The sequence below is a fragment of the Penicillium robsamsonii genome (assembly GCF_028829455.1).
Source record: "Penicillium robsamsonii strain IBT 29466 chromosome Unknown utg000001l_segment0_segment0, whole genome shotgun sequence".
Taxonomy (NCBI): Eukaryota; Fungi; Ascomycota; class Eurotiomycetes; order Eurotiales; family Aspergillaceae; genus Penicillium; species Penicillium robsamsonii.
The window spans coordinates 3,026,891-3,048,503 of record NW_026643219.1 but is presented as its reverse complement, the minus strand read 5'-3'; the positions used below and the strand labels follow the sequence as shown (position 1 = coordinate 3,048,503).

The 21,613-nt window shown below is 49.2% G+C and overlaps 9 protein-coding genes across 9 annotated transcripts; 1 reads left to right on the top strand and 8 right to left on the bottom strand.

The window, feature by feature from the left end:
* Positions 1–14: 14 nt before the first annotated feature.
* Positions 15–2,301, bottom strand: N7447_001196 (phosphatidylinositol N-acetylglucosaminyltransferase; the record flags this gene model as incomplete). The annotated part of the gene is made up of 3 exons (XM_057225472.1): positions 15–359; positions 416–2,101; positions 2,167–2,301. The coding sequence occupies 3 exons, from the start codon at positions 2,299–2,301 to the stop codon at positions 15–17; spliced, it is 2,166 nt and encodes a 721-aa protein (XP_057089488.1).
* Positions 2,302–2,401: 100 nt separating this feature from the next.
* On the bottom strand, positions 2,402–2,805 carry N7447_001195 (N-acetylglucosaminyl transferase component; the record flags this gene model as incomplete). The annotated part of the gene is made up of 2 exons (XM_057225471.1): positions 2,402–2,572; positions 2,686–2,805. The coding sequence occupies 2 exons, from the start codon at positions 2,803–2,805 to the stop codon at positions 2,402–2,404; spliced, it is 291 nt and encodes a 96-aa protein (XP_057089487.1).
* A 440-nt stretch (positions 2,806–3,245) lies between these two features.
* On the bottom strand, positions 3,246–6,145 carry N7447_001194 (mismatch repair ATPase MSH2; the record flags this gene model as incomplete). Its single annotated transcript, XM_057225470.1, has 2 exons — positions 3,246–6,050; positions 6,122–6,145. The coding sequence occupies 2 exons, from the start codon at positions 6,143–6,145 to the stop codon at positions 3,246–3,248; spliced, it is 2,829 nt and encodes a 942-aa protein (XP_057089486.1).
* A 721-nt stretch (positions 6,146–6,866) lies between these two features.
* On the bottom strand, positions 6,867–8,496 carry N7447_001193 (uncharacterized protein; the record flags this gene model as incomplete). The annotated part of the gene is made up of 2 exons (XM_057225469.1): positions 6,867–8,158; positions 8,247–8,496. The coding sequence occupies 2 exons, from the start codon at positions 8,494–8,496 to the stop codon at positions 6,867–6,869; spliced, it is 1,542 nt and encodes a 513-aa protein (XP_057089485.1).
* A 974-nt stretch (positions 8,497–9,470) lies between these two features.
* Positions 9,471–9,653, bottom strand: N7447_001192 (uncharacterized protein; the record flags this gene model as incomplete). The annotated part of the gene is made up of 1 exon (XM_057225468.1): positions 9,471–9,653. One exon carries the CDS (start codon positions 9,651–9,653, stop codon positions 9,471–9,473), a length of 183 nt encoding a protein of 60 aa, XP_057089484.1.
* A 466-nt stretch (positions 9,654–10,119) lies between these two features.
* Positions 10,120–11,574, bottom strand: N7447_001191 (DNA replication factor Cdt1 C-terminal domain-containing protein; the record flags this gene model as incomplete). The annotated part of the gene is made up of 1 exon (XM_057225467.1): positions 10,120–11,574. One exon carries the CDS (start codon positions 11,572–11,574, stop codon positions 10,120–10,122), a length of 1,455 nt encoding a protein of 484 aa, XP_057089483.1.
* A 753-nt stretch (positions 11,575–12,327) lies between these two features.
* On the bottom strand, positions 12,328–12,921 carry N7447_001190 (uncharacterized protein; the record flags this gene model as incomplete). The annotated part of the gene is made up of 3 exons (XM_057225466.1): positions 12,328–12,519; positions 12,635–12,735; positions 12,810–12,921. 3 exons carry the CDS (start codon positions 12,919–12,921, stop codon positions 12,328–12,330), a joined length of 405 nt encoding a protein of 134 aa, XP_057089482.1.
* A 1,373-nt stretch (positions 12,922–14,294) lies between these two features.
* Positions 14,295–16,321, bottom strand: N7447_001189 (C2H2-type zinc finger protein; the record flags this gene model as incomplete). The annotated part of the gene is made up of 2 exons (XM_057225465.1): positions 14,295–14,468; positions 14,525–16,321. The coding sequence occupies 2 exons, from the start codon at positions 16,319–16,321 to the stop codon at positions 14,295–14,297; spliced, it is 1,971 nt and encodes a 656-aa protein (XP_057089481.1).
* A 4,760-nt stretch (positions 16,322–21,081) lies between these two features.
* N7447_001188 (uncharacterized protein) lies at positions 21,082–21,535 on the top strand (the record flags this gene model as incomplete). Its single annotated transcript, XM_057225464.1, is given in 2 exon segments — positions 21,082–21,486; positions 21,506–21,535. 2 exon segments carry the CDS (start codon positions 21,082–21,084, stop codon positions 21,533–21,535), a joined length of 435 nt encoding a protein of 144 aa, XP_057089480.1.
* Positions 21,536–21,613: the final 78 nt, after the last annotated feature.

Genomic DNA, 21,613 nt, shown 5'->3' with positions numbered 1-21,613 from the left:
CTGCTGGATTGATATCAACGATGACCCCGTCTCCGAAGATCACCCTGGCCAAAGTTCGCCGGGACCTTGGGTAACGGGTTACTCATGGATCCAATACCTCCGCCCATAGAGCTAGAGCCACTGGTCCCACTACTGCCTTTCTTGGGTTGGGTGAGCAATGTCCACACTTCTGGCATACTAGCCCGACGGGCAGGTAGCATGCTATACTGCATGCTATACAGGTTACGGCGGTGGATGGGTGGCACAAAGCGGCCGGTCATAAGACAGAATATGACGCGAGGCGCGAGGTAGTGTTTCCGGAGCCGGTGGCCCAGCTGGAAGTACTGGTCAAACATCGCACGTAGGGAGAGGGGAATCGACTATAATCTGTGTCAGCTTTTCTGAGGCAATGTTTTGGTTAAATTCGGAGACACACCTCGAGGTGGATGTAAGAAACCAGCGCAGACGACTCTTTTTCCGTTGGGCTCTTGTCTGGTTCATTCCGAAGCTCAAATCGGATACCCCCTGGTAGCCGTCGTGAGTCTTTCACGCGGAGCATCAATGCGAAGAGCGGGAAATGATTCAAGAACGCGAGGCAAGTGTCAAGCGCTGCCTTCATTGAAATAATTAACATGCGGGCCGAGGCAAAGGTTAGGTAGAAGACCACAACTGTAGGCAGTAGGAAGAATAGGACTGTGAAGAGGATAGTGCCAAGGAGGAGTTGGTCGAGGTCGTAGTCACATGAATCGATTCGGTTGCGTAGAACGTTGCGTTTCTTTCCACGGAAAAGATGGAAAAGGGAAATGATAATGGTGAGTTGCCAGTTGAAGATACGAGCAGAGGCAATGTAGAAGGAGTAAATGTGTACCGTCAGGATCGAAAGAAGATCGGAGAAGAGAGCGATTGGCATACTAGCTCCCGCAAAACTAGAACATCCAACAATGTAGATGACAGCAGGAAGGTATGGTTGAAGGTTGGCAATGCAAGCTGCCCAGTTTTCAATGACCCACAGGAACAAGTCACCGAGGAACGCGGCAAGCTCATTGTTGAGTTTCAAGCCGGCTGGCCAATCCATTAACCACGAAATGGTGCGCTGTAACCCCTCCACCGTCCAGCCGGTCAAGACAGTGTTAATTTGAGAAGCGACCCAGTTCGCGTTGTCAATAATATAGGACCCCAGCGCAATCCCAATGATCACATCGTTGGCGACAAGCCATAGGCTGTTATAGAACCGAATATAGTCTGGATGACTGGTCGTGACACTCTCCCAGTTATCCTTTCTTTGACGAAGCTTGACATATTGAATCGGCCAGTAGCAGAATTGCTGCAACCTTATATCAACTTGTTGGGCTGTTGCTGAGATATCCTTGAGAGCAGCAGCATCAGGCCGAGCACGCCACTCGAGAACTCGCAAGACGATTTCTGCAATAGACCGGTGGCATACAAGCCCGACGACAAAGATGCGGGTGACGACAGGCCAAAGCCATTGCCAGAAAACGTGGGCAATGCAGAGGACAATAAAGCCCCATAACGTTGTCGCCGACTCCACTACACGTTCTCCGACGCTCATACTTCTCTTCGCACGAATTCCAATCAAATGGCTATTTTTGTGCATCAGCTGCCCCATCTCATAGGCGCAATTGACTTGGTTGATAATGAGTGGGAGGGCTTGCTCCTTCTGTGATGGGATGTGCTTGACGACCGTATGAAGCTTGAGCTTCTCAACCAACAACTTGGGTCCAGCCTTGTCCCCTTCTTCCTCCGATTCGATCTTATCGGACGAAGGACCCCATATTTCCGTATTTGTCGCTTTATCACCCAAGGCCAACGAAATCGGATTGAGTGACATATATTCCATGCGTGTTGGGTGCGGGCGGTGGTACATGATAACCTGGACGGACAGATTTGCCTCTGGTGGGCAGAATATGCGAGGAGCTTTCGGGGATGAGGTTGTAGTCACATCAAGGTGGGAAGGGTTGAAAGACGTCGGAGACTCGCGAGAGTTGACCGAGCCGAGGACATGCATCTGAGAGCGTCCACATAGAGTGAATATGCGCACAACTGGGTGAGGGCTGTTTCGAAAGAGAATTCCCGCCCGGAGAGCATTGTCGACTTTCCGAGGCTATTCATTCATAAGGCTGATCAGCTTATATCGAACTAGTAGACAAGGCAATTGCAACCACATACCTCGACATCTTCCAGCACCGTGAGCACAAACAAATCAAGCTCCGAGTTCCGCCATCCGACAATCACACCTGGTGATGAGGACCGCGGGAGATCATATGGCCAGAATACCCGCAACAGTCCATCGCCCATGAGCATATTGTCATCCTCCACCTAAGTCTCAGAAGGAACCTCGACGGCGCAACTGTTCGCGCGCAGAGACGCCGAGATTCACGTGGCGCGGATGCTATATGTCTCGTCAGCAAACCAAGCCAAACATCAAGCGCTTTGTCTTTCGACCGCTGCTTAAAGCTTTGGTTGTTTCGGTGTTGCTCACCAATTGGCCCTCCTTAGACGCGAGGTGGTTGATCGGCAGGACGAGAAGGAAAAAGAAAACGGAGAGAAAGAAAAATCCTTTCGCAGTTCGTGTCTAAATGAATAAGAAATTTAGTAACGTTGGGAGATATAACGTGTGCTGGCACCAGGCTGATAAAGTCGCAAGCGGAGGGGGGGTCAAGGACCGATGGCCGAGGGAAGACATACCACGACACCGTGGTCCCAGGCAAAGATGGCTAATTCGTATAGACGGGTAACAAGGTCCCACCTGGCGGTAATATAGCCCGCGACGAAGATCCCAAGTGTGAGGACGGAAAAGGGGTGCATGAATCGAGGTGGTTCAGGCCGTCCGCGTTTAGTTTGCGCGCATAGCTAGGTGAGGCAGTCGAGGGTGGTTTTAGAGGCACAACGATAGCACAGGTCCAGGATTGAGATTTTGCTGTAAGATTAAGCCTCAAAATAACGAATTGGAGACAATAAAAAGAACGATCACTTGGATTTTGGAACGAAGTTGCTTCATCCCAATCCCGCGTCGATCGTCTAGACCGACCTACACGTGACCGGCCTCCGCATTAGAGTGTTCGAAGTATAACGACACCTTGGTGGTTACTTTAGTGCAACTACATGTATAAGAAGAATCCAGAAGGAATTGTAGTAGGAAATATGATTCTATTTCATCCTAAAATGTAAAATATGAGTATACAACAATGCCTTTTTTCAAACCCATGCCTTCCATGAACGCCAAATCCCATGAATAGCTCACATCTTTATAGAGCCTTGATACCCTGGAACACCTTGTTTGCTTGCAATTTTTCATCAGCCTGAGCTAGATCACGCATGACTTGTCGCTTCTGCTCTGCCGTCATCTCTTTGCCCTCAGTTGCCGCCTTCCATTTCAGCAGCATTCCCTTGAGGAGCGCACTGCCCTCCTCCACCTCTTCCTGGGAGTACTTGTCAAGCGAGGGCGCAGGAAGCTGTGCCTGCCCATTTTCAGTTGTCGAGGTAAAATCTTCAAGCTCCTCAGCCTTCTGGCGGGCCATGTTGACAACCTTATCCGGGAAGCGCACGAGTTCGGCGACATGAATACCGAAAGACTGATCACAGATTCCTGGCTCGACACGGTAGAGAAGGGTGACTTGACGCTTTTTCTTTTCCTCGGTTTCAGCTTCAGTCTCGCCCTCATTGCCGTCTCCAATGAATGCTACGACGTGCAGGTTCTTGACGGCTTTTTGATAACGGTCTGCCAAGGCAGTGAGCTCGTGGAAGTGAGTCGCGAACAGGCCAAAGCAGCGGATCTCAGTGACAATGTGTTCTGAGATAGCCCAGGCCAGGCCGAAGCCGTCATACGTGCTAGTTCCACGGCCAAGTTCGTCGATGATAATCAGGGACTCCGAGGTGGCGGACTTGAGGATGTTGGATGTTTCAAGCATTTCCGCCATGAAAGTTGACACACCTTTGAGCTGCGAGTCACTGGCTCCAACTCGAGCAAGAATGCAGTCAAAAATGGTCAGCTCGGCCTCGGTGCAAGGGACGAAGCAGCCGGTCTGTGCCATGAGGGCGATCACACCGATCTGTCGGATGTATGTAGATTTACCACCCATGTTAGGACCAGTGATGATAAGGAAAGATGATTCATCGCGAATCAAGGAAACATCATTCGTAATGAAGGAGATATCGTCCTGCATCTCCATGCAGGGATGCCGAGCTTCTTTTAGAACGGTGTTTCCAGTTCCCCGGGGATGCATCTTTGGGCGAACGTATCCCGAGGGTGCGTGCATTGAAGCATGGGCAAAGCTCACAATGACATCAAGGTGGGCCAGTACACCAGCGAGTTGCTCCAAAACTGGGCAATACGAAGCGGCAACGTTGACGACCTCGTTGACCAGACCGGTCTGGGTTCGGTTGTAGTTCGACGACAGTTGATCATGCTCTCGGCGAAGGGACTGCATGTTGGATGTGGTGAAGTATACGCCATTCTTCTGCGTCGAACACTCCTGGTACTCTTTTTTATTGCGAATGCAGCCCGCCTCATTTCGAGTGAGACGGAAGCACCAACCGTGCACACGATGATTCTCCATGAAGAGCTTTTTCTCCATGTCTTGATTCAAATCCTTTGAAACTCGGCGGTGTTCCATATCCATGTCGTATCGTAGTTTGTCCAGCTTCTTCCTAATGACTCGCAAGCCGTCATCGAACTCGGGCTTAATGATGAATTCGTGATTCTCCAGAGCAGCAAGATCAACCGTTGTTTCAACCATCTCTTCAAGCATGGCCAGGCTGTCGGAATAGCCGCGGAGCTTAGACGTGTATTCTGTCTCTAGAGGGGTTTGGTACTGCTCATCCATAACATCATTCAGCGCGCTCACAAACCCAGGCAGACGAATGGCAACCTGGTATACTCTGACAACATCCTCCAAGTTGGCCTGTTTCCGCTGGAAACGCTTAGCCAAGCGGTACAGATCCGGAATGGAACGCAAATGTTCCTCCTGCATAGTCTGACGCAGTTCAGTGTTAACAACAAACGCCTCCACCAGCTGCTGGCGTTGTTCGATCGCAGCTAGATCCATCAAAGGCTGCTTCAACCATTGGGCCAACAAACGACTACCCACAGGCGTCTTGCAGTGATTCAGCAAACCGAACAAGCTCATACTCTTAGCCCCGTCCCGCGGACCGGGCATAAGATTCAGCGCCCGAAGCGCCGAGGCATCAAGCTTCATGTACTGCGACAGATCATGTTGGTAGAGCTGGTACTGGCCAAAGTTGGTGGGATCAGTCAAGACATTAAGATACTTGATCAGCGCCGACGCAGACCCCATAGCCAGTTTCAGCTCCGTCTGAGGCAGCGTACCGGCAGACCGTTCATCCCTCAACAATCTCGTGAGATCCTGCTCGATATCCTTAACACCAAAGTCGGCAACAGGTCGCTCAGAGATCGCAATCCCACAGCTATCCGCAATAGCCCTGATCTTCGCCAGCTCGACGTCCTTGCGAGCCACATCCATGGTCACAAGACACTCTTTCACACCAAGCTGGATTACCAAAGACTCGAGATTGGAGTAGATATCGTTATCGAGGAATTCACTGACGCCCAGCTCGCGCACGCTCGCATCAGCAAAGCACACACCCACATTCCGGGCCTCCGCTGCGCGAGCGGAAATCTTAACGGCGAGAATAATAGGCGCAGAATCCATTGACAACGCGCCCACGCTGCCGAGCTCTTCTTCCACGTCTTGCAGGTTACCAGGACTGGCTTGCTTCGCCAGCTTCCAGTTGCTCTTGCCCGAGCCGGCCGAGGCGAAAATCTCGATACGCTTGTTCAATCGAAAGAGGGCTTCGCGGAGGAAGTTTCGGAAGACCGTGACGCTCATCGTGACCGAGGGGAGGCCGCCTGTTTCGCTGCGGCCAAGGTTGCGGAGCACGGAGGTTGTTTTGTAGACGGTGCGTGCGATGAATTCGGCATCGGCACCGTGAGATGAGTACCAATCGCCTCGGTCAAATACGCGAATAGTTTCATTATTATCTGGTTTAGGGAGGCCACGGAAGAAGCCAATGAAGCCGACTTCGTCGTCGACCTGTGTGAATTCAGTTTGAGTTAGTGAATGCTGGATTGGTGGGTTTGGGGAATCGATATTTCAATTCATACCTTCAAGTCAGGTCGAGAAGACATGGTGTCGGTTGATGTGAAGAGAAATGCAGCAAAGGACAATGCAAATGTTGGTATCAAGGCGGTTTGGACGAGTCCAATTCGACGCGCTGAATCCGCATGGTCCGTGCACGCGTCGCGCGTTAAGTGCCCAGGATCTCCGGCCAGGGGTTCAAAGAGGTTTCTTTATCAATTTCGATGGTTAATCAAATGTTATACATGGAAAAAATCAGTTTGCACATTTCAAGCCGTCCTTACGGTCTATATTTGAAGTACTAAGAAAGGGAAGAAATATCTATAAAAAAGATTGCATCCAAGGAGATGCATCTAAAATGACATCTAAAAAGACTACTCAAAAGACTTGACAAGGCTGCATAAGCCAACTATTCTTTGTCAAATTGTATACATTGCAGAGTCGTTTTGCACATCTTGAGCATTTTTCTTACTATATTCCAGTAATTATACGGTGAATGGGAGGCCAAAAACGCCTTTGTCACCATTTTAGGTCTCCCACTCTAAATAATCTTAATATTTTCCAGGCAGGGCAATGTGTGACTATTTATTTTCTGATGAGTCTTATTGGCCTCTTTTGACACTTTCCAAGGTAGATATTCTAACCAGATTTAACACGACATGAGGAAAGACAAAGAGCTATCATTGAAGTGCTATCACGAATGAATATATTATAGATGTTATGGCTACTGTAGGTTCATTCTCAGAGCATTCTGTCTGGCCCATTCGTTTCCTATGTCCGCCACCGGAAAGCTGGGTTGCGCCAATCCAAGTCCTGGATTTCCTTCTGCGACATCCCAGCCAGAGCCTGATCGATATCCGCCTTGTCTCGCTTTTTGTTGTCCCATTTCATCCACAGCCACATCAACGCACCCAGGATCAACATCAAAGACGACGTCGCCAGGTTCAATCCGTTTCCGATATGGTAGTCAGGGCTATCAAAAGGAAGGAACGACCAAGTAGAGATTAGTCCACCGATATTACCCAGCATGACATTGATGCCGATGGCACTGGAACGTGCCGTATCCGACACTACATTATTAGAGACATGCGCGTTGCAGAGGGCTCCAAAGACAAAGGCACCACTGGCTATGAGGAAGGTTGCACCGTAGCGCACCATGGAGTCCTTGCTAACCAAGAACATGATATAACCCACCATCATCAGAGGAGGACAGAGAACAAAGTAGATCATGCGGCGGTCATATATTCCGCTCAGTAAGGGGAGGAGCACGGTAATGAATGAACCCACAACGTATGGAGGCACTGTATGCAGCTGTTGAGATACTACACTGTTCTCTGGGTAAATAGTGCGCACGATGGTGGGAGCAAAGAATGCAAGACCCTGCACGGTAATATTGTCGAGGAGGAAGATAAAGGCAGTTCCAAGCGTGACTGGGCTGAGAATTCCCCGTTTCATCTTCGCGATGTCCATCTTGTCCAGGACTTCTGTCGTAGACACACGCTCAGACTTGAGGCGTGTAATCGCCAGGTCCTTCTCTTCCTGGTTCAGCCAGCGGGCTGTCTCGGGGCGATCCGTCAGCGTGAAGAAGGCAATGAGACCAAGGGCGATAGTGATGATGCCTTCAATGGCAAATATCATGCGCCAGGTCTTCAGACCACCGAAATGGTCGAGTTTCAGAATAGCCGAGGCCAACAGACCTCCAAATGCGCCTGCCAGCGGAGCCATGACAATGTAGAGCGAGATGCGGAACGCTAGCTCACTGCGTCGATACCATCGCGACAGGTAATAAGCAATACCCGGCATCATTCCTGCCTCGAAAACCCCTAGCACGAATCGCACCCCCGATGCAGACTGAATATCGTGGACGAAGGCGGTCCCAAGGGAGCAAACACCGAAAAGCAGGGTGGTCAATGGAAGGAACCAGCCAGGGCCCATCCACTTGCAGATAATATTACATGGCACCTCGAAAATGATGTATGAAATGTAGAAGACGGACAAGACCTTGTTGTAATCGTTGCCTTTTAGTTTCAGGTCTTTCTCGAAGCCGGCCAACTTGGCATTTCCTGATGTGCGAGCAGGTGGTCAGTGACTTAGAAAAAGCAAAGGTGATCGCTTGAGTTGGCGAGAGGATAAGGGGTTGCATTAACATACCAATATTTGCGCGGTCAATGAAACAGAATAGATATAGCAGCGCCACGGTGGGCACAATATATAAGTCGATCTTCATTCGCAGTCGTCGTTCAGCTGAGCGATCAAGTTCCACCAGTGCGCGACCATACTGGTCCGTTGCAGCGTGCCCGCGTTCTGCTGTTATATCTGCGGATTGCAGAATCATATCCTCGTGGTGGGAATAGCCCTTCTCATCGGCTATGAGGGTAGCCGGAGTTAGGGTTGAAGCCATGTTACAACACCTCGCAGTTGGATCCAGAATAAAGATTGAAGAATAATTACCCCGGATTCTGAAGATCCCTGAATCAAACTGACAGCTCGAATACTTATGGATCTCCTGGGGCTTACAGGGTACATGCCGGTGGACCTTGCCGAATATATGAACGGAAACTGTGCTCGGCTGATCTCATGGAGCGCCTAGACCCGGTAGTTGAATGCGGAAGGTAAGAGATAAGTCGTGGCAATAAAAGATATAGCTGACTTGGCGCTCCTCTCTTTGTTCTCTGCTTATAGCCAATACCCGGGTGCTATGAGCTGTTTTTCTATTTCATGATTTAGCAGTCTGCAAGATCCTATGCATCTGAGAATGTCTGGCTTATCTCATCAGCATTATACTAGTCGCATTCTCGTGTTCGAGAACCGCAGCAACCGAGTAGATCTATATCAAATGTTGGGGAAATCCGGGGAGTGGATCCGAGCACCGTATCCCGTGGGCCTGCAGTCATAATCTAAGGGGTCCAAGCATCTGGTTATCTTGCGGAAGGGCTTATCGGGAGTTGACCAAATCGACACAGCGATTTCACTGGTGCAAATACCAATGAAACGCCACTGAAGTTAGCACGACCTCGTACATATCTCTTGGCGTGGAGCACCTCCACATTATGAGAAACCTGGGGAGTAAACATTACAAGTCGATGGAAGGAAGTTATAAAACAGTATGGCTACTGGCGTGCCCTAAAGCAAATGAACCTGGACAGTAATCCTCAGGTTGACAGAGTGTAGTCCCTCTACGGTTTTAGGCTTTCCTTATATGATTTTATTTTCTTTGTCTGTAACATGTAATCAATTTGGCATAATTTATGGGGTAGAAAGGATTAAGATTTAAGGCACTGACTATGAGGAGTAACGGTGTTTCATCAAATTTCTCTATATCTGCTAGGACGATACAACATTGCTCTATATATTCATCAGAAGCTAGAGCCAGGGCTAGTTCACCGAGCCATTTCCCCTTAGAGCCTGGTCCTTTATCTTGCTATCGGGGCTATGTCCATCGGTAACACTGACTGTGTATCCTTGGGAAGCTCGAGCAAACCGTCGGTGAAGCCAGTTACCAATTCTCTGCCACTTGGGGCTTGAAACCTTCCGTTCCAGCCCGAGAGAGGGAGCCATGTTTTGACATTGACAGCCCGGAGTGGGAGTGGGTATGAATGACTCTGATGTTGCAAACATTGACGTCTTTGAGCTCCATAGGTATGGTATCCCAATGTTCTGAGATGGAAGTAGAGTAGTTGCGGACTTGCGTAGCGCCTAGCGAGCAGATTTGTGGAATTCGCAAGGGCCATTGCCGGAATCGTAGGGCTCAGTCAATAAGGTATCTAAATTTATCTGAGAGCTTAGTTGAAGGTGTTTTTTTAATAGAATCCATAAAACATCCATTTTCAGAAAATTTGCTTGTATTATGATTGATTGGGTGTCCGAGGACCTAATTGTTAAGTGCCACCTAAGGTTATGTTTAATGCTAAAAAGACATGTAATAAAGTACAGGGTATCGAGCGCTGATGCAAGACCGCGAGCAGAACAGCCCTGCGGATGTGAGGTATCCAACAAAGAAAACAAACCACGCCAAAAACGTAAATCACAAGAGAGGAGTCTGCACACAAGATGCAGACTTCTCCCAGTCAGCCCTCAGCTGGGCAGCTCTCACCCCGATGTCTTTGGCAGAGACATCTTTGCAAGACTTCAACACGACAGACTTCATCTGGCCAACAGTAACCATACTGATCCAGTCACCAGCCACCTTTTTATCCGACAGAATCTCAAGACACATCTCCACCTCCTCACGGGGAAACTCGCTGCGGACAGAGTCACGGACATGCTCGACCATCACATCGAGCTTAAAGGGCTTGCGTTGGGCTGCAAGCATGGCTTTGATGCCATTTCCCACATACCCAGCGGGGCGCAACAGAGCCAGAACACCAGCTACCTCTTCCGCCCGATCGGCGGCTGCACATCGCACGAGATCTTTCTTAGCAGGTGGGGGAGGAAGCTTGGACTGGCGTAGCTCCTTATTCTTAATGCGATCCAGCAGGCCTTGGCGGCGGCTGATGGTTGCTGTCCGCTCCAGGGGAGTCGTTTCTGCTGACTCTGAGCGCATTCTCTCGGCTTTCAAGCGGAGGAGACCGCCCTTGAGATCCTGGAGTCGTTGCTGGCCTTTCTGGAAAACCGTGAAAGGAGTGAGCGACTCGTGGACAGTGGAGAGACCGAGAGACTCGATGAACAGAGCTGCTTGGTCTTCCTCGTTAGCATTGTGAAGTGCCTCTGGGGCTTTTTCCCAAAGCAAGTCCAATGTTTCTTCAAAAGAGTCCTGCAAGGCTGGAGGTTGCACATTGATCTGTACGGTGCGTTCCATGCAGATTTTGCCGAGTCCATAATTTGCCAGACGATATGAAATGTGTTTCGCTTTCGAACTCTGTTCCCAGACCCAGACAAGGCGCTGCAAGTCCTTCATCTGCACCTTGCGCTTATTCCAGAGGCGGGTCACGCTGCCAAGGAATTCTCGGAGGTCGGCAGGGGTATTTGCGCCATTGTGTGCCATGTGAATTGAAAAAGCCTGCACAAAGGAGGAGTGAAGGTTTAGAATATCGTTGAAGAATGCAGGCCGTTCGATAGCGGGGGTTTCCTCGTGCACTGGAATGACTTTTTCAAAGTTCAGAGTTCGTTGCTTCGAAGGGGTCGCGGGTGTCAAGGGTGCGTTCTTAACAGGGGCAATCCGTCGACTCGGGGTCCGACTCGGGGTCTTCGCCGGCGAAGCTTTCTTGGGCGAGACATAGTGGCCGCTATGGGGTGAGGAAACGGATAATTCATTCAGTCGCAAAGTTTTCGAGGGCGTCCCTTCCTCCTCAATTGGCGTCTGTCTGCTGCCGTTGTCGAAGTTTTCGAGTTCCTGCAGTTTGCGTTTCTTGGAAGGCGAGACCGGAAGAGACGTAATCTTCTTTCCAGGTAGTTGCGGAGTGATGCCAGCTTTGGTTGCCCGAGTGAAGGCTTGAATGGCTGGCTGGGCAACGCAGCTTGACCGGGAAGTGCGCGGCATCGCGGCTGCTGAAAATTTTTTGCCGGTCGAGGGATAATAAATGAAGAAAGGGCGATGGATACAACTGTATTATAATAGACAAGGTAAGAGATACCGTGATATTAAAGCGAACAAAATGTGGGAAAGTGCAGAAAGTGGAAATTGGGAAGTGGGAGATGTCAGAGAAGGTACAAGGGAGAAGACGCGTTCGAGGGCGCGTTGAAAAACTAGCACTAGCCGTTTCGGGTTAAATGGCAACGCGTGAGCGGGAACTATAAGAACTTCAATTCAAGTACGGACTATAACACTTTGAAAATAGAGAGAGAAGTCTTGATATAATAAATTCCAGAAAAATGATTCGGTATATAATATGACAGATCTCCAAGGGCAATCTCGTCACTACGGTAATACTCCGGCCATTGGAATGTCACTGTGTCCAAGCTCAGCGCCTGGACATTTCTTCAGGCGAATAAGATGTCCGATGCTAATGTACAACATATGGTAGGGAATCAATTCCAAATCGGCCTTTAAAATCGAGATACGATTTGACAATGCATACAGAGTACTTGAGTTTCATGTCGCGCCCTGGACAGACCAGCCAATACCGGGCGCATTGAATACTTGGCACACATTCACCCCAACTACAATGAGATTTACAAGAAACATGGATAAGTTTCATATAGACATTGAATTCTTCGTGATATTCTCGAACCGACCAGCGCCGTAATATAATCATAACATTAAATCGTCGAGGCTCCTGAGGGCGAAAAGAGTTTATTTCTTGCCACCGAGCCAGCCAGAGACGGCCCCCTTGGCTTCAGCAGCCTTTTGCTCGACATCGCGATCGATCTGATCAACACTGCTGTTGACCTTTTCCCGACTAGCATTGAACTTGCTCTTTGCTTCACCGCGGAGCTCCTCAAGCTTGTCCTTGCCCTCCTGGACTTCAGCACGGGCCTTGGCAATCTAGAATCGGATCGTTAGTATGACATGTCACATTATCTCCACTTTGTGGTTGGTGGGGCGAGGATCGAGCATCGAGGGCGGGTCTTGGGTAGCACCAAGAATAGGATAGACTTACAGCATCGTCGACATTGGCACCGGCTTCCTTGCCGAAATCCTTGCCGTACTTCTCGGCGTTGTCTTTACCTGGGAGCTTCTCGCGTGCCTTTTCAGCGTCAACTGGGGTAGAAGAGGAGAGTTAGCTTCATGTCCCGAGGTAGTTCAATGGCGTTGGAGCTTGTCAGTGGACGTACTCTTCATTTGGTGCTTTGCTGCTGAGGGGCTGCCGCCCGCAGAGTAAAGGTAGTATCCGCCTGCGCCCGCCGCAGCGAGACCCAGGAACATAGGAACGCGGCTCTTCGACATGATGTGTGGTGTGTGGTGGTGTGGTGGTGGGAGGGACAGATGTAGAGGGTGTAATTGAAGTAAATGCTGGAGGTGGCAGGTCGAAGTATCCCTGGTTTTATAGGTCATTCTCGAGACTGGGGAAATAGCCTTCCAAGAAAGACAGCTATGACGTCGTGTTCCAGCTTGTCCGCATGTACTAGAACTTGCCTCTACGCTTTGATTTGGTTTGATTTGATTTCTTTTTTTCCCCCTCTCAAATGCTATTGTGTTACTTTTGAGCTATTAATTGACTATTAAATTTTTTATAGATAAGTATTCCAGTCACAATTCCTAAATGTCTACAATCTTCAACAGTTCATCGAAAGGGTTGCAAGTGGAGACTGGAAAGCTAATTTTCCCGTCGACGTCACCTGCAAGTCATCGCTGCCTCATTCCGGTTCTGGGGTTTCTACATGAGCATGACTTCTAGACCTAATTCCACATGTGCTATTATACATGTGCTATACTAGTTCCGATCTTGTGCAGTCTTAAGAGCCGCCCCAATGGTCTGGTCGAGCTCTTATGTTTGTATACATTTTAAACGTTTTTTTTATACATATTTACATGTGAACTCGTGACTAAGAGGCCGTCTCAATGCATTCCAGTCATATTCAGATCATAACATATATCAAAAGTCCTCATGATTGTAGTCCGTTAAAGCATCAGACCCGATCCACCCCAAAAAAAATATAGTAAGACACAAAACGAAACGAGAAGGCGAGGTAAGGTAGAGAGAAGGAAGGGACTCGAAGATGGAGGGATGAAGAGTCCATGGAGAAGGCAGAGAATGAAATGCAACATTGAAGTCATACCGCAGACCACCGAAATTGAAAGAGGAACCAAATGACCGATAGACAGGGTATCGTCATGCACAGGACTCCATCCATACAAAACTTCCCATGCAAACGCCAGGACATGCAGCTCATTAAGAACTCATCCAAAAAAGATTGCCATCCCGAATCATTCAAAAAAAAAAAAAAGGTCATAAACACAATAAGACTCCCGAACACAAGTAAAAGAAAGATGGGCTATGGCTCCCAGTCGTGTATCAGTCGTCATCAAAGTCGTCAGTTCATCAAGGGCTTCACTATCATAAGATGGCAAGTATGAGAATCCCCGAAATATGTAGAGTGAAGTAGGAAATAATTGGAAAGTCCGAGAAAAGCCAACGGGCTGAGGATTGGAAGTAGAGTGGGCGGAAAGAGTGGTTGATTGTTGATGTGGCCGGGTGTATGAGATAGTGGGAATACCAAGTATATGATAATCGCTCTCCAGCTAGTTGCAGGAAGTGAACATGACTTTCATATGTATAATGGTGTATAATGGCGTGGAATGGGTTTTTACCAGACAATTTACAGAAATAGCTTAGCTGCTCCTTTGTTCTCGCTTGTGGCGACGGCGACAAGAGCCTCCAAGCGACCCATGCCCGAATTTTGGGCAGCAGAGTCCGAGAAGACGTCGGACCTGGGCTCACGGTCATTATGGGCTTCGTAGCCGTCCGCGTGGGTGGATTGACGGCCACAGATCTATGACGGGATTAGTAACCGGGGCGATAGCCGTCTGTTTGAACAGGAGTTCCTACCGGTGGAGGGTGATCGGAGGAGTCATTAGATTCGATATATCCGCTGCTGTGTACAATCGCGGGGTGATAATCAAGCGATGCGGTGGATGGGGTATGGACACCCTCGCTGCTACTAGAATCCTCGGGGGAAGTTCGCGTGCGGCTCCCCGTTGAAAGGCTTGGGCGATGCCCCCGATACTCCTCGGGGCTTCTTTCGGCTGTTGGGCCGAATGCAGGCTGGTAAGATGACGACGGACGGGAAGAGACATTTTGGAGTTCTGCAAGTGTTTGTTGACTCCACTGAGAGGCGGATGCAGTGGATGGACGTCGATCTCGGATATCCAGTCCGGTTAGGTTATGATGCAAAGACATATCCCAGGATACATGGCCTCGTCGGTGACCGGGGCCGGAGATCGGGGGTGGTGGACGGTGGGCTGGCTGTGTGTAATTGAACCCCGATCCAAAACCTGAGTTAGATGGGCGGTGGTGGCCATCAAGCTGCATTGGGCTGGTTTTCCGAGTGGGAGGAGTCATGGGCCGTTGGACTACTTTGTCGAAACTCTCAATCCCGGGGAGCCGGGGCGGATGCTCGGTCGAACTGTTCGCGCCGAATGAGGGCGGGACATTGTCAGGTGTATGATATTGGTTCAGGCCACTGGTTCCAGGACGTGGAAACCCTGTGTATGACGAAGGGTGCCATGTTCTCCTCCGCATCTCCGCCTCAGCCGCGCTCAAGGTGCCCTCATCACGAGATGCAGAGTAATGTGTGCTAGTGGGACTTGCAAATACACCAGTAGCGTTTGGATAAGGTGCACCGGCGGGGGTGTGGTATGCCGGAGGATATGTGTTGCCATGCTGTGCGAGGAAAGGATTGCTGCTCGTTGGCACCGAAAGACGACGGGCGGCCGTCTTTCCTTCCCAGAAACCATGTGTCGTGCCAGCCATAGGTGAGGCATATTGGGGGCTGCCACCAGTAGCAGCAAACATATTGGAGGTGTATGGTGACCCAGATGTCGAGGGTCCAGGAACCCCACGGATCTGGGATGGGGGTGTACTCGGAGGTTCTCCCATGGAATCCATTGCTAGTCGGGATCGAGCTGCGGGGTCATTGGCCATGATCAAAGGCGGGGGGCGCCGTCGAAGTTCCTGAGGTTGACTGTATGTCGAAGTGGTGGATGCAATACTCGAAGTGGACAAGTTCCTGCTATGACCTCGGGTATGACCGCCAACACTACCTCCGGTGCCTGCCCGCGCCCGACCTGGTGGCCGCACTCGATCTGTGCGAACCTGACGCTGGAACCGTGTGCCCGTGGCCGCCAGCGAATCCCCGGGGATTTCCTCATTGACATGGACCGTTTGAGCATGCTGGCGGAGGTTGTCAAGTCGGGAAAACCGCCGAGAGCAGTGGCACTGGAAGGGACGTTCGCCGGTGTGTTTTCGAATATGACGAGCCAGATGTTCGCTGCGTGTGAAACTCAGATTACAAGGAGGGAAAGATGTGCAGAAGAAGCGTTGACCTTTCTTCTTTTTCGATGGTGGTGCGTTACCCCCTTGGTTTTGATCATGGTCGGAATCGTCTTGTTCTCCCTCGGAATCGTGCATCTGTTCGTCAGAAGTTGACGAGGTTTGACCCTGGGTTAAGGTTGTGCGGGATGAAGCATCGCTACCGCGGCTGTGGTGTGAAGCTCCGTCCGGAAACTGCTCCGTCGACGAAGCGTCCGTGGCCGGCACGCCATTTGGGGTCGCACGGGGTGTAGCTGCTCCGTCCATCGCGTGGTCTTCAGGGGCCGAGTTGTTGACAGGAAGAAAGGAAGCCATGGCGACGTAAGAGGGAGGCGGAAGTGATGTCAGGTCTCCGGGGAGCGAATGTTCCTGACCACCAGTGGTCGCGAAGCCGACAATCCGATCGGAAATATCACCCCAGGACCAGTTGGAGTTCTATATGTCTCTATGTCGAGTCGTAAAAACCGCAGGGCTATGAAGAAATCGGAGATCAAGACGCGGAGTCTGGGCCGGGTTGACTGTGAACATTTGCGCAAACTCAGTAACCTGACACTACTAGAGTGGGCGAACACAAAGGGGGGAAAAAGAGACCAAAAGAGAGTCGGAGAAGGTTCACGTACGATTTGAAAGTGCGCTTACTCTGAAGAGGAAGAGAGAAGAGGGGCGGAAATAGAATGTGTACTCGGATTCTCAAACGCAAGGGCGGGGAGAAGTCAAGAATGTAAGAAATAGAAAGGTTAGTTGATCGCGATTATCAGAGAGAACAAAAAAAAAAAATAGAAAATAGAAAATATATCTCCGACCAGCCGGAAAGGAAAAAAAAAGGATGGAATCAAAAAAAAGTCTCAGTATGTATGCAGTATAGAATAGAGAAATATAAAAAGGAAATGGTGACGATGAGAAGAGGCTTATCGGAAGCGAGGGGCAAACAGGAACTCAACAGGAACTCAAAGACCTTCCGGGGCTACCGATGCGAATCATGAAGTGTTTCACCAGATATCGTGTCTCCTTCAAAAGGCACCAGGCACCTCCATGATTCATTAATGGACTTGATGTGATTTACTTGTTGGAATCTCTTTAAGTCTAGACCTAGTCCTTCGATCTATGGCTTTATATTATACCCAGGGGTTAAACCCTCGAGGGTTCTTGACGTTAACCATCTTCCCAAGACCCTGGAAATAGGCACTGCCAAGCCTTGATAAGTTTGGTTCTTGGGTAAAAAAAGGTCGAGACTCTTTTGGTGGAGATCTTTAGGGTTAACCTCGATATACCTCTTTCCCCCCCCCCCCCTCCTATTAACCCCCCAAACCCCCCTTGCATTCGCGTGGATGTATCGCACCTTGTCATACTCAAATGAATGGTTACGCGGTAGGGGAAAGAGTTCCGAATGGTCCCGATACGAAGTCTTCAATATCTTTGCTCGAGCCCTCTTTATGGAGGATCTCACAGGATTGGTCGAGACCATGATAATTTTAGATTATAGAACTGCGGGGATATAAGTGATCTTATTTTCATATACAATATATACATTCTAGAATATAAAGTGAATAGTCTCTCATTGGACCTCTTTCGATATGTTCCCGTTACTCGGTACTGAACCCCACTAAAAGAGAAGACAAAAAGAACTCGTCACCTGGATCCGATAGCTCCGTTTAAACCGCATTCAGGCAACTCATCTGAAACTTTCACCCCCTGGCCCTAAGCCCGTTGGCCCATCGTGCCTGCGTCCCTACTAAAATCCCCCCCCCCCCTCCCCCACTTCCCTCGAGATGTCTGCAAACAGCAACTCCCAACATTCTCAGACCCCTGGTTCTCATGTACTTTAATGTACTCTATTTCACTTGTCGAATACCTCATCGGAAATATGTGACGCCACGGCCGATGTGGATGATGTGCTTGTTTCATTGGGTTTGACCTATATTATAGCAAATCACAATAACCATGTATCGCTTTGGCCTCAGATCGGCCCCCATGGAGCCCTGGAGGTTCGGTTATGATCCAGCAGACTCGATTGGTGGGGAGAAAATAGGCGGTACACACTACTCTTCCCATGAGACATGGTTCCCCTCCTTGAGTGCGGCATATAATCTACATTACGTATATATAGTTTACGATGATTCGGGGGTGTTATAGGTGAAATGGGTGAAGATGGGGCTCCTGCCGCTAGTATAAATGATCGACGTTTTAGCTAAAGTCCACGGGATAAGTCCCATATGGAGTACTCCGTACGGAGAAATACAATATACCTATGTGGGGGTAAGAGAAAAAAGGAGCATGGATTAATGATCCTAGAAGAGGGGGAAATCCCAGACCCCGGGTACCTGTAGATACATCTGCAGAACGCCGCTAAGGCTGGCAGGAAGGCGCACGGCCAAGTAGAGCCAGGTACCAACCTGCAGGGCTTATCGATAAACCTGAATTATAACCCGATCGGATATGTTGACGTCTTGACTTGACCTCTAAAGGCTATGGTTAAATACTACTCGTAGCTTCGCTTTTTCATTTGTTATTGGTACTCCGCACCCTTCCACCCGTTTTTTTCGCCTCCTAGAGAGACGATCCGTTTGCCTTTTTAGCGGTCTGCTTATCTGACTGGTCATTGATTATGTCCCAGGCGCCGATTATTTACTGATTAGTCCAATCACAATCCAGGCTCTGCATCTCATACCAGGTCCATCCATGTAAATTGTACCTGATTATGTGTTGCGGTGCGTACCTGGAGGGGCCACGTAGGAGCCGCCTTGTAATGTGACCATATGAATTAACAAAATAATAATACTATATTAATAGATTATGCATTATTTTGCTTGTCTCGTATTATGTATGTAGTAAGACAGTGAGCACACATGTACGGAGTACCAACACATCCAACATCCAAAACATCAATAAACCTTACCCCCCCCCCCGACATTAACCTACACACACACATAGTACATAGAAGAAGTACCAAGAGGCTGAGAGTCCAATTCACATGTGAATTCCAAACCGGACGAAACGGACAAAGCGCACTAGCTCTGCATTCTCCAATCAGTACCCATGCTAATCCCCAAATCTAGTTGGAGCCCTCCATGCATCTGTTCCCCTCTGTGTCCAGGGCATTGAATCAACATGCAGTGTACAAATCAGCTCCCCGCCATTTTCAGAACTGCCTAGAGATTCCCAGCACCGTGGTACATCCCGTGGGAGTCATCTGACTCTGGAACACCCACCGCGTTCAGGTACTTGTACAACGTAGTTGCAGATGTAGATCTACCCGCTTATCTGCCGTACATCCTGACGTGTATATGCATTTATGCATGATTATTTTCTGATGCTCGGAGGTTTTTGATTCTGTGCGAGCTGATGCATTCGATCCCGATAATCTGGTGCTGTGGTGGTCGTCCCAGGGTACCGACTGGGTTTCTTTGTTCCTGGTCAGGTACGCTAGTTGTTCGCGCCTTGGCTTTGGGTGCGGCTGGTTGCTGGTACCTGGGACTTGCGGCCCTGGGGCTGGGTGTTTGTTGCTTCCAAGGGTCTATTGCCCATGGTGCGACAACAAGGTTTGAATATTTATAGCTGTGGTAGAATTCGGAATAGTGCTAGCTATTCCGAAGCCGAGGACATAAGGGTGTTTGATGTGAATACCAAATCAGATGTTTAGAATCATTCGGTAGAAAAGCAAAGTCTGAAAATGCGATGTTGACCTTTTGTTTACATAGGGTAGGGTGTATATTTAGAGCTTCTACTAATTCATTTTCGAAATATGTGTATATTCTAGACTAACCCGTCTACATTCAAACGTTGGAGGCTCAAATAAGCATATCCATGGAGTAGATGCATTGTCGGAGTATTGGGGACTAGAACCTTCTGCCTTCTTTCCCTTCCTGTTCCTTTTCTTCTGCTCTCCAAATCTAACGTACTTCTTCAGTTCCGCCACCTCTATTCCCCTTCCCCCTCCTAATCCCCCCTCTGCTCTTGTCTTTTCCCCTCCCTCTCCCCAGAGCCTATCACCTTCTGTAACCACCTATAATATGTGCACCTAAGTTTCTTCCGACACATCATGGGTGTACTCTTGGACATTAAAACACCCCTCCAAGACATGGAGCAACTACTGTTAAACACTTTCTCCGTGGAAACTGCAACGAACGGAGCAGCACAAGGGATAATATCCTGAAGTCGAGTCGAATGTCTGATGCCCGAGCCAAAATTCCTCCATCAGCTCTGTCACAGCTGTTTGGTCCACGTGGGAGACGAGCCAAGACCTAAGCGGACAGGCACATGAACAGTGAGTTGTATCTTCTGTTGTCAATCATGATTGTTGTCGTCGTTTTAACCCCCTGTTAGGTCCACCGTCCCTAGACAACAACATCAACAAGCAATCTTTCGACCTGGTTGCCTCAACCCTGGACCAGAGTGGCTCTTCACCTTCTCTTGTCTCATATTTTGTCTTCTTCTCTTCATGCTTCTCTATCTAGGCTACTGGCAAAATCGTTGAGCTACGATGGAAACTGGGATGTTGTCCAGGTGACAATAATTTGTCTTTCAGCAAGTCTGGCAGGTTGATATCAACCTTCTGTGTACGGTTGATGATTGGCAGTTCTTCGTCGAGCAACTTAAAAACCATGACACATGCTCAACGAGATGATGTCTCCGATCTGAGCTTTGTCACTATTACCGGGGTTCTATTCTACATACACCGCATTTTCCTGGATACAACCGTTCTCGACCTTCGAAGTTTCGTCTATCCGATTAGTACATCCTACCATCCTTTGAAACCAGACTAGTTCTGGCATATCGAACAATCAACTCCTACTTGGAGAAGCCGATGATCTTCAAAATGACAACCCCCACTCGCAGCAACACCCGCAATCATTGTTTGGCAAAAGGACAACGGCATGGATGTCGAGTATACGCCAGAACCCCGGGCTAGGAAAGGCATACCGCCGCTGATCATGCACTTCTCCGTCGCCACGCGTCCGTTTTGATGGAATGCTATGTTCTCCTGAGAATGGCATGAACGCCTCCTTGGGCTATTTAGATTCTGTTTTCAATGTTCAACTTTCCGAATTTGTCCACTAACAATCATCACCGTCGCCATGTCATTCATCGACGACTTTCCCATCATGACCAACGGCTGCAAGGCAATTCTCCAGGCAATGTCCACCCATGTCATGTACATCGCCTTCGACCGACTGGCTCTCGCAGATATTAGCATCGACATCGGGACACTGCTGATGATTATGCATTATGCAAGCAAGAACATTGCAGAGAAAGCTCATGGATACACAAGAGTCATTGGCACTTGTGCTAGTCTCAATGTCTCGAGCGCTGTTTCAGTGACGGCATCTCAGACAATGATGCTATTATTCAAATTTGTCATACCACCCGTGATCCCCTCCGATTGTTTTCTGGAGGATCCCTTGCCCCCAAAATCATGCATCATGTCTATCAGGCACAAAGAATACGGCGAAGGCCATCCGATTAGGGATAGTCTAATGAAAGTTTCCTGTCTTTTTCCAGTACGGCGGCCGACTCGAGCTCGAAATCTAAGCTATATAAGGACACCATGTCCCCATAAACCAGCTCCCATCATCTCATCCAAATTCTTCCATTTCACTAAGCTGCTTC